A 16627-nucleotide genomic window follows, 5' to 3' on the forward strand; every position below is an offset into this window, starting at 1 on the left:
GTCTGCAACATATTGTTTTCAATCACTCAGAGTTTCTCAGATATGTATTTCAGTAGTGCTTGTACATCAGATCTTGGAAAAAAGGAAGTTGAGAAAATAATACTCTAGATAGCCAAAAATATTGCATTTATACAAAAAAAGCATGTCTTACACAAACATAAGAGAGGCAGGCCAGCAGTAATTAGTATAGTTTTAGTTTTGCCTGACCTGCCACTAATAATAATAATAATAATAATAATTGCTTACTTATATAGTGCTTTTTCTGGACACTCCACTCAAAGCGCTTTACAGGTAATGGGGACTCCCCTCCACCACCACCAATGTGCAACATCCACCTGGATGAAGTCCACTAGAAGTCATTAAAGCCCTCGTTCTTTGTAGGTTCATGTTTGGTGCATTAATTGATTAATTACGTAATTAGAGAAGGGTTGAGAGCCTCATTCTCACATGGGTTAATTTCCCACCTCAAAGGGTCTAGATCTGGATATTTAAAAAAAAACATTTCATTTTCCACTGTGCATTTGCTGTTGTTGACATCTTATTAAAACAATTATTTGTATTATGAAAAAAGTAATAGTCATCTTTGATGTCCAGAAATTTATCAAAACAAAATGAAAACTGTTCAAAACTGACTTTATTTCATCATTTAAATAAAACACACCACTAGTACATCTACAAAGATATCCGTGACGTTAGCAATTTCAGGAGTATGTATCACAGTAGTTACTGTGGAAGAACTGTAGCTGGAAGAGCTGATGCCCCTGCAAGTCATCTTGCTGAATAAGAGACAAACAGATAAAAAACTGAACTTGCAAAGAAACTGAAATATGAACCTTTGTAATTACTGCACAGCTATATTCTGCCAGGCCCCAGGAGCAACAGTGCAACAGCTGGAAAAAAGGGCAACTATGCCAGCACCAAGGACTATATTGCCATCAAACTTTTAATAGAAGAAGTAAAGAAATCCAAAGCTGTACATATTATTGATGTTACATTAGGAGAAGACCTTTTTCACTCATGCTGGAATTCTGTGTACTGTTTTCAATCTGGCCTCAGCTTAAAGTAGTGTTTGAAAGTAGCTGCTCATCAAACCTTAAATTATGTAATAACAGATGATAACAAATGCTTAATTGATTAATCTGACAACCAAACAGTGACAAGAATTAGAGAAAACTTCCATTACTCATGAGTGATAGGAACTTGTTACTAGAACACCCATAATAATTAGCAACAAGTGACAGGACAAACTACAGGTTTGCATTACAAGGGTGCTGTTTGATCTCAAGGGACAGTGTAAGAAAACTTTCAGAATAAATACCTAGGCACAGGTTAATGTGAATAATTTCCGTTAAATTATTTTATTTTATATATATGATCAATGAGTGGAAACATAGGCTAACCCTATTTGCTCTCTAAGATGTGGGAATTAAAGAAAGGTGCTGGTATCACTTGCTCAATTATTACTAGTTCCTTATTGATTCAATGGCAAATTCAAATGCCAGGTACATCTATCTGCAGCTGGGTTGAAAATAGCACTTTCCATCAGGAATACTTTTGTTTTAAAGGATTCACTTTATTTTAAAAAAGTTACTGTATCACTTAAATACATTTTTTTTAATTTAGGAAAAAAATGTTTGGGTATCTTGATTTTTTATCGAAGATGTATCTGTATGTATCTGTTAATGCCCCCTTTGTTCGCTCCTAACAATCACCCTGTCTAAAAGTGTCTGCTAAACGATTGTTATCAGGATTGAACACAACTTGGATTCCATCTTCAACTCTGCAGACACGTATTTGCCCTCAGCCTGTAGTTTCCAGAGATAAGTTGGGGTCAGGTGACGTCATCAGTAAGCAAATGCGCTTGGAGAGCTCCGGGCCCACGCGGCGTGACGTCGAGGTCACTCCCTCCCCTCTACGGACAAGAATGTCCGACAAAAGGTTGTGCCTCTCACGTTCAGTCTTGCACTTCTGATAGGCCTTAAGAAATACAAAATCAAACCAAATCACGAATCGCTGTTGGACACAAAGTGCATCTTTAAGGATTTTAATGCAAAACCCTCAGTGTCCATCCCCTCTACATCTGAATGACTGCTTTTGTAAAAACTGCTATAGTTATCCTCTATGAGGTGGCCTTAACGAAAATGAAGTTTAGCTCATAAGCTTTGATCCTAGTTCAAATAAACTTCTGCCATTTTTAGGTGAAAAATAATTTTAATGTGTAGATCCTTAAAATTCATTTAGCAGTAAACAGTCCTTTGGAAAGCACTAGTTTTTAATGACGATTATAACAATAATTAACTAAATTACAAAAACATGTTTTACTATATATTCTACCACCTTATAGTCACCCCCTGAACTGTATTATGGGTTTCCTTATTGTGCCCAGGGGTCGTAAGGCCCTAGTGAAAGTACTTCTGCAGTAAACGCTTTGAACCAAGGCTAGCAGTACTTACTGAGGATGAATTGTGATTTGAAATTATAAATGGCTTTCCTGCACTGGGCCCCTTAAAAATGTACTCCAATTTAGTTTCAACAATCTCCACTCTGTGTATCTGAAGGTATTTAACAATAGCATCTATAAATAATCTATCAAGAGTAACTATCTTTTATATGTAGTGTGCCATATCCTCTTTCCTAGGTCATATATCTTTCCTTATCCAGTCTATAGAAAATATAGTGATTATTGTACTACATATTACCATGCTTATGCTATGTCTTTTTATTCCATCTTCCTCTAATGTGTTCAGTGCCTTCTCTCTTATCTATTTTGTATTGTCTGGCTTTTGATGATGTGCATTTGTGAGTATGGGGTGAGATGCCATCCTGGGCATTTGGGATCAGGAGTTTTTCCACTTGCAGCATTATTCATAAACACAGATTATGTACTTTGTTTGTGCCATATTATTAAACAATGAAAAAATAATAACAAAAAACAATAGTGAAACAGCTGGAGAAGGGAAAACTATGTCAGCAGCCAAGGACTATATTGCCATCAAACTTTTAATCCGCCGCTGTACACATTATTGATGTTACATTTAGAGAAGGCCTTTTTCACTCATGCTGGAATTCTGTGTACTGTTTTCAATTTGGCCTCAGCATAAAGTAGTGTTTGAAAGTTACCCCTCAAAAATTTGTAACAACAGATGACAGCAATTGCTTAATTGATTAATTATATGACCAAAGTGTCAATAACTAATTAGAGAAAAACTTACTGTTATTAAACAATGAAAAATTGTTCACAAAACAACCTGAACTTGAACATTTCTGAAAGTTTTGGCTAAAATCTCAAAACCACTGAAATATATTTTAAAAATGCAGGGGAGTGGCTGTAAGACGACCCCTTCTCAATCAGGAACGGGCTGCAGGTCTCTGTGGAAACACTCACTTTGGTCAGCAGCTGGGGCGATGGGTACGCTGCCAGGACGGCGCTGGCGATTTCGGGGCTGACCCGGTTCAGCTGCTGAATCTGCCTCTTCCACACCTGGACGAGCCCCTTCCCAGTGCGCTCCACCCTGTGGCCCCCCGCCCATTCGCTCTCCAGGCAAAAGCCGAAGCTTGTCTGGTCCCGCTCTCTCCTGTAGGGCACGTCATTACACACACAACATCATACACATTCCAGCACCTCCCAAAATGAGATTGCAGTGACCTGCACAAAGTTCATGAGAGGTTTTTTAATTGCAGTGGTCATTGTGTGAAGTCCATGCAGTCAACAAAGTCCATAAAGTTATAAAGGGAATTTTCTGGTACCATCATGCTGGGTTTTGAATATGGAAGCACCAATTGTATAGTACTTACTTGAAAGGTGCCTCTGCTACTGCTTTGGTGAACATTGCAATATAATCAGAAAACTCCTTCCAGGATTCCAGGAAGCGAACCTGAACCTCTGAATGCAGCTGCAGGTCAACTAGAGCCTAACAAAAGGGATGAAAAACAAAATAAGTGAGAGTCGGCCACCTTCTACTGAGAGAGAGCCTACCCTTCTCTGAAGTACAGTACTGCCTCGTGCACTTGCCAAGGGTTAGAAGGAAATACAACCTCGCACTAATTAACACATCTCACCTTGGACATAAAAGCAGAAACCCTGCTACATCTTACATTATCCATGTTTTACATCTCTCACATCAGGAACTGATGAGTTATTTGTATCTGTAAAGATTTCCTCTGTTTCCTTAAACAATGCATCTCAATAACTGTCGCAGTAACCATGTAAACAGATGTGTGCGAACAAAAAAATTAGGAACAATGGTAAAATCATCTGGGAAAAATATCATATCAGCAGAGGATGAGCAAACATGAAAAGTCAATCAAAGTCTGGAAATGTGTCTTACGATGAAAATATCTAAGGTAGCACATGCATATCATCTAAAAATGGCGAGTACACCTGGTTACACTAACAACTAACAAGGTCAGAATTGACCTGCCTCTTCCACATCCACCCGGGACACCTCTACGAGCTGTTTGCTATCCTCTTTCTTCTTTCTGCGCTTACTGGCTCCCTCCTGGCCCTCACCCAACACTGCATCTCGGTACTTCTTTTGGTTCTTGGACTTCTGGGACCTATAGACAGGGTGGGCGACTTAATAAGTCAAGCGGCAGGGCTCCGTATTTTTCAAGTACCACAAAAGCTAAGAATTATTTAAAATTATCATTTTGTGCTTCACGGTTTTATGGGGGATTGAAGCATTCTGTTCCATCATATGTTCCAGAGCATAAACATTCCCTGTGCAATGTCCACATTCAGTCTCCCCACAGCAGACTTAGTCCAGAATCAAACCAAAGACAATTGAGTTATAAGACAGCAGTTCTAAGTGTCATGCCACCTTGATACTCCCACCCATCTGCTAAAAAACACGATGCAAACAAAACTGTCACTTGCACCCAAAGCCTTTTTTCATATTCATAGTATTTTTGAAAGTGAATAATAATCACGGTAAAATTTCACTAAAGCTCAGAGTGGATACAAACTATTATTCAGAGATGTTAAGAGTAAATTAATATTATTTTCAACATCTCTTAAAATTTCGACCATCTGGGAGAATGGGTTTCTTCTTTTCAATACTGTGTGTAAAATTGTTTTTTCTTTGCCTCGCAGGGCTGTGCAGACTGATTATTTGGACTGTGTGTGTCTGGATTGGATACAATGACAATGACTGCAGGAGAACTACAAACACTAATCAGAGCTCTGTGGGAGGAAATTGCAATATCTTAGAGCACAAGAAGCACATTCACATAATCAAATTTCATTTTTTTTATATTGATCCCAATCATATGGAAAACATTTTAAATAAAACAACTTTCACATGATTAGATAATTGGAAAAACTACATTGTAATACTTGTAAACGAGATTGAGCTATAACAATTCCTTGATGCCCTCGGATATCATGGGCTGCACGTGCGCCACACTGAATGGATCAGTGCATGTCTACCCTTCGTTGACAGATGCAGGTTACCCCATGAACCTCATGTGTGATGGGGAATGGGGATATTTCAGTTTTTCAACTTCTCATGAACAAAGAATCCCACTAAGCACAAGTCAAAAACATGTGTTGATTAAATTCCCTGCTCTTTCTACACCCATCACTATGATCTATTGGATGGTTTAGTGAGGTCCTCAGATGGGCCCTGCCAGGTTGGCCATGGTCCTGGCTGATCACATTTGACTATCTAAAGGAAGTAAAACTATCTAGAGATAGTTTAGGTGGGTAGCTGCGTCAGCATGCGTAGGCTGCAAAGGTAAAATAAAGTAATAGGTTTATTCCATGCTGGAAAAAAAGAAGAAAGAAAACACAACGTTTCGGCCGTGGAGCCTTCTTCAGGTGTGAGCAGGTTGCTTCCTCAGGTTGCAGGTTGCTTCTTCCTTCTTCAGGTTGCTCACACCTGAAGAAGGCTTCACAGCCGAAACGTTGTGTTTTCTTTCTTCTTTTTTTCAGCTTGGACTTAACCTATTACTTGTTTCTATCTAGAGATAGGCCTACCTACCTGTTTATCTTTTGTCTTATACATAAATACAATCAAAAAGACCAAAGTGTGTTCTGTTAACCTGGTATGGAATATCTTCAGGACCTAAGTTTTGCTTTCTCCAAAGCTTCCTCATACATTTAAATACAGTATGCCTGAACTTCATTTGTTGTTGCTTTTTAATTTAAGAGGTGAACAGAACTCTTGAAACTTGAAATTTGAAACTCTTGTCTTTTGCGAGAAAAGCTCCTAAATAAAGGCCACAGAGGACAGCAGAGAAGAGGACCAGTCGGTCAGTCGTCACCTGAAGTATTTTTCCAGGTCGATGACAGCCAGTGTCAGGATGCTGCCAGTGATTTGCTCCACAATACTGTGACTCCAGGAGATCAGCGTAGGCCCACAGCCAGAGACAGCACCTCTCTGGACCTGTGGAGAGAGTACTGCTTTATCACACCACCTCAAATCCCATTTAGTCTCATTCACGTATATTCAAAATCAAATTCATGTTTGGCAGAAGTTGTCATTTAAGTTGGTTTTTATTACATTGCATTTCTAGTTTCATGTTTTTGCGTTTATAAATAAAACCATCAAAAGAATCTGACACTGCCCAACCAATGTCTAAATATTCAGTGTTACTATATCTATACCATTGTATTGGCAATGTATTGTTTCTGATTTCTAGAGTTTTTAACCTTCCTATGATCGTAAATCTTTCTGAAAAACTCTTATAATATCCTGACATAGAAGCTTTATACTCTTTAGAATACAGATCTAAAATACAAGATTATAACCTAAATGGAGCGTTTTCTAAATGTGTTTAATTCTCATCACAAAGGCCTGATCATAAAACACAGCATTATCTTAGGAAAACAAACCCACTGACAATTAACTGGCAAAGCAGTAACAAATGTAATATTCCCAACATCCATGCTTCTTCCCAAACTCTCAGCGGGACAGGCTTGCCAGTCTGCCTGTCCAAAGAGCCAGGGCTCTGCTGCTGTGTTCCCATACCTGACTGGTGCTGTGGACCATGCGGATGAAGTCTTCCACTGGCACGTGGATCACAGCGTGTGGTTCGGAAACGCAATCAAGCTCTCCAGTCAAGCCCTATCAAATCAGACATACCCACAGTCAATGCAGACTATAAAGCTGGGCAGGCCTGATTTACAGCACAAAGAAAAGCAAGGATGAGATTGTTTGTTACTAGCAACTAAACAGGAAAGACAGGCTACATGGCCTCCTCACATTTTTAATATTTGTATTCTTGTGTTATAACCCTGGACATGCTGCATCTTCTTGGTTGGCAGGTTCTTATGTCTCTTTAAACAAACACCTTCTTTGGGAGCATGAAAAGTCTTCTGAAATGATGTACATATTAATTGCTGCTTTCGATTTCTTTTTATTTGCTCCATCTTACAATGTTGTTTTCCTGAGCAGATGGTCTTTTACCTGTTTTCCGGCGGACTTTCTTTCCACTCTCCACAAGGTGTGGATGTCATTCCTTGTCCTGCAGTGATCACACTCACCTGTGAGGAGGGCAGCCTCCTTCGCCAGGTCACACTGCGGGCCACCACCTGTCTCTCAATAGCACAGCTGCAGCCCAGAGCCTGGAGGGACGTCAGCAAACTGCCCCCACCTTCCAGCTGCAACAGAGCTGTACACAGACACAAATTCTCACATCCTGTATGCAAGGTAGTGAAGGGCATTTTAAAATAGATTTTAAATTTCCATCTGTCCATTTTCTAACCACTTTATCAAAGACAGTGTTGCAGGGGTGTCAGAGCCTATACTGGCAAGCAATAAGAGCAAAGCAGAGTACACCCTGGCCAAGACACACAGACACACAGACACACAGACACACAGACACACAGACACACAGACCAGGGCAATTTTTCCAGAAGCCTATTAACCTACCAGTATGTCTTTGGGCCATGCAAACATGGGGAGAAAACATACAAGCTCCATGCAGAGAGCACCCCAGAGATAGATAGAACCCAGGAATTAACCCATAAACTGAACCCTGAGCAATCCTACCCCTATTTCAAATTTAAATTTTAAAATATACAATTCTAAATATAATTTCCTATCTTCTATGTCTGTGGACTAAAGATTCCATGTTCTGTGTGCTTTGTCACATCCCCTCCATTTTTTTCATTCCCCGAATTCACAATCGCACCACAGCTCATCCCAGTTAGAATGTGACGGACTGAGAGATCAGGACTCCCCCTGGATGAGACTTGGGACCATCACAGGTTCTCCCCCACCTATGCAGGTACCCAGTTATACGCACAGCCTGCAGAACAGGAATGCTATCAAAGTGCTACACAACAATTTTTTGTTTCCTTAACATTAAATCTCTTTTGTAAATTGCACATTTCTCTGCTGTTGAGAGCACACTGCACCAAAAAGCAGGGCATTGAGCCCGTAAGCTGTCTTTGTCAGTATTTCCTGTGTGATGTCAGCGTTTTGTGTGTGAAGCAACACCTGCCTGGATCAATGGTGACCACCATATGCTTCATGCACTCCTCGGGCCTCAGGGCTTTAACTGCATCAGCCAAGGCTTTCCTCTCCGCTCTCTGTCTCTCCAGCTCCTGTTTGCGGTTCTCCCTCTCGGCTTTCTGCCTCTCCTTGCCTTTCCTCCTCTCCACAGCCACAGCTCTGGCCTCATCTATCTCCTCCAGCCTGTGCTTCACTGCTTTCTTCCTGAGAGGTGAAATGTTTCTGTCTGCCCATTCTACCGAACTGGGAAAGCTATGTCTCCCAGGGCCATGGGATCCCAGATTAGGCTTCTTGGAATCCGGGGCTGTGTTTTCCTCCTCTGAATCAGAGAAGTCCCAAACGGAAGCTCGCTGTAAGCCAGTGGTGGAAGTTGGAGGAGGCAGCTGGGGAAAACTGGGTTCCGAGGATTTTGAAGAGTACTGCGCATCAACAGTGCCACCTGCAGAGTCTTGCTCAGATTGAACAGGGCAGGCTGCAGATGCAGTGCCTCTGAAATGTCCTTTCAGTCTCTCTAAGAGAGGCACAAACTCCTCCTCCTCTTCACTCCCGCTGCTGATCATGGTGACCTCTCGCTCTTGAGCAGAATGGAGCACGACAGGCAGGGCGGATTCCGGATCTTGATCGGGTGGCTCCGAGTCCGAGCTGTCAAGGATGACCACGTCCAGAGGCTTCTGAGGATAACCGCTCCTGCATGCAAGGGTGGGTCTTGGCTGCAGGAAGTCGAAGACTGGCAGGTCGTCGAGGTCAGTGCTGGAGTCAGTGTCACTGTGCTCAGAATTCTGCCTGCTCCCACCCATCCCCGCCCAATGGAATATCAGGACGGAGCACAATCTGTACAGTAGACCAAGAACACACAAAAAAAGTGACCATGGTTGGAAATTCAATAAAACCCCCACACTTCTCTTAACTGCGTTTATGCCGCCTTTGGATTTAAAAAAAAAATCAAAACCATCTGTATTTCATAAAGTGTAAACATAATTAAAATAATTCTGATAATGCAACATTAATCTCCTTTTACTTGAAAAACTGGGTTTTAAGACCCAGTTAAAACTGGGATAAGACCCCAACAAACTCCATGTAACTTGACCAAAATATTAAAATAGTATAACTGCATGGCACTTTAAATATTGGATTCTGATATAATCACAGTAAACCACAATTAAACAGTTTTAATTAGTAAATAAGTGACATTTCAACAGAACATACCATTTTCACTACACCTTGAATCTTGGCAAAGATGGAGTGGTCAAGGTCAAGTCTGTTTCACCATAAGTTTAAAGCCGTATGACAGATTTTTTGTGCCTTTTCACTAAAAGAACTGACACTGCCTGATCAGTTCAGGACAAGGGTCCCAGTCCTGGCTCTAGGGATGCCCACACCTGCTGGCTTTCGGTCCAACTGTTCTTCCCGTTACATAATTTAATTCTTAATTGGGTTAATAACATGATTAAGTTGAACTCTTTAATTGGTTTTGATTCCTAAACCTGTTGGAGGTTTTCTTTTAATTACTGTAACTATTGTATTGATCTAAGAAACACATATCCTTCATTAGAATAGAATGAAACCGGTTGCAAAGTTCGCAGTTCCACTCAAGCAGCTTAGTGGTGGAATTAAGTATGCAATCAAGCAAATAGCTCGGCTTCAACAAAACCAGTAGGCTGTGGGTCAACGGGACCAGGGTTCGAAGTCCCTAGTCTAGAAGACCGTTAGTTCTGCTGCGACGCTAAAGAGGGATAAGCTGCTTTCTGATCATGAATGGATGTATATTTCTTGAATTTCTATATATAAATGAAAATCCGAAGCAGTACGTAATTTAAAAAAGCATTGCAATAGTTATGGAAAATTACACCCCCTGATAAGAACAACTTACAATTATTAGCCAGCAAAGCATTTTGCATGAGTTTGTACTGTAACTTCTGTCTGCAGTAACGTAAAGATCGAAAACGGCATGATTTCATCTTCCGTGCAACGTAGGAATCGGAAGTTCGGTAAACAGTGCAAGAGAAACCAGATACCACTGCACTTAACATAATTATATAATCGGAAAGTAATTGAAGCATTCAGGACGTACGTTTTTACATTTATCTTGCTATTGCAATACAATAAATCCCCTTAAATTTGCTGATCTTAGTGTTTTATTTCCAAGATAAAATAATGACTGTCATGTTTGTCTCGTTTATACCAATTAATTAAGATAGTTAACTAATCCAAGGGAATCCATTTAATTACCTGGTTGAAGGAATCCATACAGGCTTTTGTTGACATGCCTGGATTTCCCGCGACACTCTGGCATGACGGGAAATCTGTGACGTCTAACAGGCATGATGGGAAAGGTCGAAGTTCAGAGGATTCTTGAACATGGCTGCGCTGTTGTCCTTGTTATTTAAATCGAGAACGGGTGAATGCATGCATTTATTATTTCTTCAGAGCAGTTATTTATGACTCCTTTATAATTTGTGCTAAGCAGAGGTGAATGTATGCTCACACATACAATGAGTTATGTGAAGATGCTGAAGTAGTATTACATAAATTGTTCTCTTTGGTTTGAAATCAACTCTGTTCACATTTTTATATGTAACAGAAAGGAAAGTAAAATGCATTGTTTTCGTTTTAAAACAGTTATTTAAAAGGCATAAAATAACCAATCATGTAAAAAACTAATGTCCATGTTCTCTTTATAGTAAAAATAAGAGATGGATAAGGTTTAGATTTTCTGGGTAACTACACAAACGAATAATTCGTTTTAATGATTTACACTTCTGGTCGCCACATTATTCTCCGTAGAGCTAAGTTTCCGAATCCACTGATGTAGCGCTCCTGTTCAGTTGTCGCTGTGTACATTATGTTTAGCTTCGTATACTCGTTGCAGTTCATGCATAGGCGAGGTTAAAATCAGACGTGCGCAAAGAAATTATTATTATTATTATTATTATTATTATTATTATTATTATTTTAATAATACTGTTATCATTCCTTTCTCGGTCGTGTGAGATTGAAGCGCTACATTGACTGCCTGTGACTGACAAGGACATTCGTCCTGTTTCAGGGCTGCTGCTGTCTCAACAGCCCTTAGCTGTGCCTGCGAGGTGTGCGTCCAAAAAAGCCGGCGGAAGCTCGAAAAACGTCGGCGGGAAAAGTCCAGGCCGTCGTTATGGCTTCAAAAAAATGGATGGTATAAAACGCCAACTAAAACATTCTCAAACTTTAAAATGTTGATATATAAACAGACATATTTTATTTTTCCTGCAGTGATGGACATTTTGTGAACTATAAAAAGCCAGTGACTTTCTCTTTTAATCTTATGTCCAATTTAATGTTCTCTGGAATGGAAGTGGATTTGATTGAAAGTTCCTCGATGCACTAATGAAATACTGTTAAAATGATCACGGTAATAGCTTAATAAGAATAGTAATTCTTATTATATAGTCTGGACACACCAGCAGCTATATCACCCTGCAACTCACAACTGGCAACCCACTGAAGCTAAGCAGGTGTGAGCCTGGTCAGTACCTGGATGGGAGACCTCCTGGGAAAAACTAAGGCTGCTGCTGGAAGAGGTGTTAGTGTGGCCAGTAGGAGGCGCTCACCCTGTGGTCCATGTGGACACTATACTGTAAACAGGCGCCGTCCTTCGGATGAGACGTAAAACCGAGGTCCTGACTCTCTGTGGTCTCTCTGTGGTCATTAAAGGCGTTTCTCGAAAAGAGTAGGGGTGTAACCCCGGCACCCCGGCATTTCCCATTGGCCAGGACCAATCATAGCCTCCTAATAATCCCATTCTATGAATCTGCTCTCCTCCCCACTGATAGCTGATGTGTGGTGAGCGTTCTGGCGCACTATGGCTGCCGTTGCATCATCCAGGTGGATGCTGCACATTGGTGGTGGTGGAGGGGAGTCCCCATTACCTGTAAAGCACTTTGAGTGGAGTGTCCAGAAAGCAGTGTCCAGAAAAGTGCTATATAAGTGTAAGCAATTATTAATTATTATTATTAATTACTTCTCCATCACCATGATGTGACGGCAGCTTGAGTGCACCAGTACTCAGTATCAGTGGGGAGGAGAACAGAGTGATGAAGCCAGTTCAGAGATGGGGATTATTAGGAGGCCATGATTAGTAAAGACCAGGGAAGATTTGGCCAGGACAGGCTATGGTTTTTGATAAGCGATCTGGGGTTTTTAATAAACACGGAGAGTCAGGAACTTGGTTTTATGCTCAACTAACTGGCCCCTCTAATAACTCTTCTAGCTGCAACCTTAGCTTGATGCTACATTGTGCTGAGACAGTACTGGACAGGAGGTGGTATTATCTTTAATATAACATGCCAGCTGTGGTTTTGAAAATAATCTCTGGCCATATTTTCTTAATTCTTTTTTTCTTTTTCTTTTTTATCAGGCAACTTTGTTCATGCTGGCAACATCCTAGCAACACAACGTTTGATACGCTGGCACCCAGGATCAAATGTAATCAATTGTGTTTATATTGCATGAAATGCTTTGAAGATGGATGAGTGGATATTGGTGTTTGAAGAAAGTAAAATTGTATGGCATTTTTATTAGGTGAAATTGGTTGCATAAAGTTAAGTGATAAATATGGAACACATGTCCCTCAACGAGGGAGTAGATTAGTGTATTACGGACTTAAAAAGCCATGATTAATGAGAAATATAATTCTTAGCCACAAAACGCATACAACAAAAATGTTTTATCTGTAATCAGAACCTACTTTAAGAAATACAACATGGATAGTTATAATAGTCCTGCTATACATCTGTTTGTGTTTGTTCTGCTGAAGGTTGGCATAGGCCGCAACAACACTCTGTATGCCTTGGAGGATGGCGTTGTCAGATACACCAAGGAGGTGTATGTTCCCCCGCCGCGCAGTCCAGAGGCCACGAAGGTGATCTGTAAACTGCCCAAAGGGTCTGTCCTCTATAAGACATTCATCAACATCATCCCCAACAAGCAGGAGGGTGCCTTCAAACTGGTGGACATGCTGTGAGCCTCAATTGTCTCTGTATCTCCAAGGGGTGGAGCTCACTGTAAGCAGCAGATATTGAACTGACTTCGCGAGAATGGGTTCCTCTTTGGTGCGTGTGGATGTAATTGCTTTTCAGTCCTGCTTCAGGAAACCAGTGGGACTCATAACTACAGAGAACATTTTCTTTATTTCAAGTCTTTACACTTCACAACATGTATGTACTGTTTTAAATAGGCAACTGCTCAGCAGGCAAAGTATAGGAAAACCCCTAAAAGATTCAAAGTAATGAAAATTCAACATTTAAAAAGAAAAGGTTTACTGACCTAGAAGTCAGAAGTTGAATTTTTTTGTAATTTACCTTATCTGTGTTGGAGGTCCAGTGGTTGGTTAAAGACTTTGATATTATAATAAAATCTGTTACAATCTCCATTAAATTCAGTGAATTGAAACTACTAAATGAAGCTATTGTGTGGAGAAAGCTGTGTAGTAGGAGGACAGCAGTAAAGTATGGTAATGACTTAACGCTTCACTGTGGGACAGTTGCTGGGATTGTTTCTCACAAAAAAAGGTGCTGGGGTTTGTTTGGCTGTCAGATTGGTTAAAAAGGAAATCCTTTTGCGTACTCAGTAGCTAAACAATTCTGTGCAGATAAAGTGTAGATTAACTTTAAACATCATTCACATTAATTAGCTTTAAAGATGAGGCTTTCTCTAGAAACCACATTTATGTAGCTGTTTCATCCAGGTTTGACAGCATACTTTTAATTAATTTAGAACATCCCTGATGTGAGAAATCATAGTAAGAAGTCTTTCATGCTGTTTTTAGTTGATTAAAACCAAACTAGAATTCAATGCAAGAGTTTCATTTTTAATGTATTGACTTCGATCTGACCTTAATGACTCAAAATCTGGGTTTGTACAATGTCCAAATAGTAGTCTGTGATGTAAAAAAAAAATAGCCTTCAGGTTGTGGATGACATACGTGTGTTGACACAGCTGCTTTTTAATTTTTTAATCCCCTAATTAAATGCCCAACGTGAATGCTTAATTCACCAGCACTGCTGACAAATCACACACAAGGATGTGTCTTTTTTAAGTTTTCCATTTCTTTAAAATTTAAATTGCTTCAGTGCTCATTAAGATACAGGTTTATCTGCCTTTTATATGGAGATTTAAGCTCTTCCCAGAGCTTTTGAATTCTGCTCTTCCAATTATAATATGCATTAAGCTCCCTGTTTTTTTCTTCTTTAGCTAAATTAAGCTTTGCACACCAAGCTGCCTGCTAAGGCATTGTTCTGGATTTTTTTTTTCACTCTCCCTTTAAAGCTTAGGCAACACTGTAACTCCTATAGAATTTAGTGTTCCTGAACACCGATAACTCTCAGCAAATGGAAACTTAAATATGCAGGACCTGGACATATCAAGGAAAAAAGGGGAAAAAATACAAGTGTAGTAAAAGAGTGTCTTGAGGTGCTACAGTGTATGAATACAGCTGGAGCAGATTAAGATTTGCTCAATTACAGACACGTAATCATGGATATATAAATGGAATATCTCTTATGAATATAACCAGTTAATTACCCTGAAACTTCTTGATTGTATAAAACCTGTAAGTCACATCTGATCATCTTTACTGGAAGGACTGGGAGGTACAGTCAATGCTGTAAGTACTTTCAGGGACACTCTATACAGTAGCTGTAAAACAAGGTAATTGTAGACTTGAATATTGATAGAAATTACGGTATTGTATTTTATTCATAAAAAAGTTATTTGAAGGGTAACACTTCCCTGGAGTGAATGTTAAACAGCCTCTAAATTATTGAATGTATTACAGGCATCCAATTAAATTTCAAAGGGTGGGGGTTAGGTACACATAATTATGGCAGGGAATGTGTGAATGAACTCAAAACCATTGATACTCGAAAATCCTTTCTAATTTTCAATGGAGAAGAGATTGTTTTCCTTTACTTGTATGCGAATAGTGTTTTGTGTCGAGAAGGCATTTCCGACATGTAAACGTTTGCTTTGAGGAAACCATTGAAAAAAGTACGACTATTTTAACAAAGCTTAGAGAATGATGGTTTGGTGTTTTGCAGTAGGCCTACAAGCTGTCCTAAAATTTAATCAATATTTGTAGAATGATCAAACAAAACAATTTAGGGACATGAGCTTAATGGAATGCTTTCTGTGTGACTGTTGACTTCAAAAACTTTCAGAATGCTGTTAAATAGTATGTATGAAGTCCATTTGCTATCGTTTGTCCCACATTGTTCCAAGGTACATTTTAATTATTAACTCCAACAGGCATTTGGGTCTATAATAAACTATTTTAATTATACACATGGCTAGAAAAAATGCAAATCTGCTCTGAAAAGAAGTGATGTAAATCTAACAACTTGTTACAGCTAGCTTTGTTGTGTTAGTAGTGCGCTACAAATATAAGCCTTTTTCTGAAAATGTATGTAATGCTCTATTAGAGTGTTTGTGTCTAATGCCTTTATAACCTGTAATAACAGAGGGCAAAAACCTGCTAGCGTGTGGCCCTTACAAATTATACATTTCATGCTTAAGATTTTTTATTGGTAAATATTTCATAAGTGTCTTTTTTTGTTAGCTGTTTTAAAGATATTTGTGATTTGTACATCCTCTAATAGAATTATGACATATATAAAATTTAGTCAGTGCCAATGTAATTGTGCTATAAACCTAAATATCATACCAACCCTTCAAAACACATTTTAAGTGTAATGGTTTTTGGTGTTCAGTGCATAATGGTGTTAGATTAATATAACCTATAGAATGGAATGACTGATCATTCTTGCCCTACATTATAAAAGATACAATGTTGATCCTGTATTTGGTGGCAGTCATAGAGAATGATACTGTATAAATTAATGTAGATGATCAATACTTAAATGAAATCTGATGCAAATTAAAATATCACATAATTTAAACATAAAATGTACAATTAAGGCTTTTCATACACTGTTTGGCAAAGAACATGACATATTCAGAGAGTCTGCGGCCTCATTGCTTGGAAACATTGGTGTTTAACAAAGAATTTACAAGCAGTTCATCTTAGGAATGTCTGGTAAATGGGGTGTCTAGTACACTGTGGTTTTAGGTTTTGAGGATGCTGTTATCCAAAATCCCTTTGATCAAGAAAGTACATAGTAAGCAACAGCAATTGC

The 16627-nt window shown here is 39.4% G+C and overlaps 2 protein-coding genes across 2 annotated transcripts; one reads left to right on the plus strand and one right to left on the minus strand.

Moving 5' to 3' along the window:
- Positions 1–616: 616 nt before the first annotated feature.
- eme1 (essential meiotic structure-specific endonuclease 1) lies at positions 617–10824 on the minus strand. The gene is made up of 9 exons (XM_088599424.1): positions 10689–10824; positions 8449–9290; positions 7487–7614; positions 6972–7067; positions 6265–6386; positions 4422–4557; positions 3796–3911; positions 3386–3575; positions 617–1977 (listed from the first exon to the last, which is right to left on the minus strand). Exons 2-9 carry the CDS (start codon positions 9254–9256, stop codon positions 1801–1803), a joined length of 1773 nt encoding a protein of 590 aa, XP_088455550.1. The 5' UTR covers positions 9257–9290; positions 10689–10824; the 3' UTR covers positions 617–1800.
- Positions 10755–16397, plus strand: mrpl27 (mitochondrial ribosomal protein L27). Its single transcript, XM_088599426.1, has 4 exons — positions 10755–10857; positions 11506–11631; positions 12853–12920; positions 13252–16397. Exons 1-4 carry the CDS (start codon positions 10818–10820, stop codon positions 13456–13458), a joined length of 441 nt encoding a protein of 146 aa, XP_088455552.1. The 5' UTR covers positions 10755–10817; the 3' UTR covers positions 13459–16397.
- The last annotated feature ends 230 nt before the right edge of the window (positions 16398–16627 follow it).

The sequence above is a fragment of the Lepisosteus platostomus genome, chromosome 11, assembly GCF_059453375.1.
Source record: "Lepisosteus platostomus isolate fLepPlt1 chromosome 11, fLepPlt1.hap1, whole genome shotgun sequence".
NCBI lineage: Eukaryota > Metazoa > Chordata > Actinopteri > Semionotiformes > Lepisosteidae > Lepisosteus > Lepisosteus platostomus.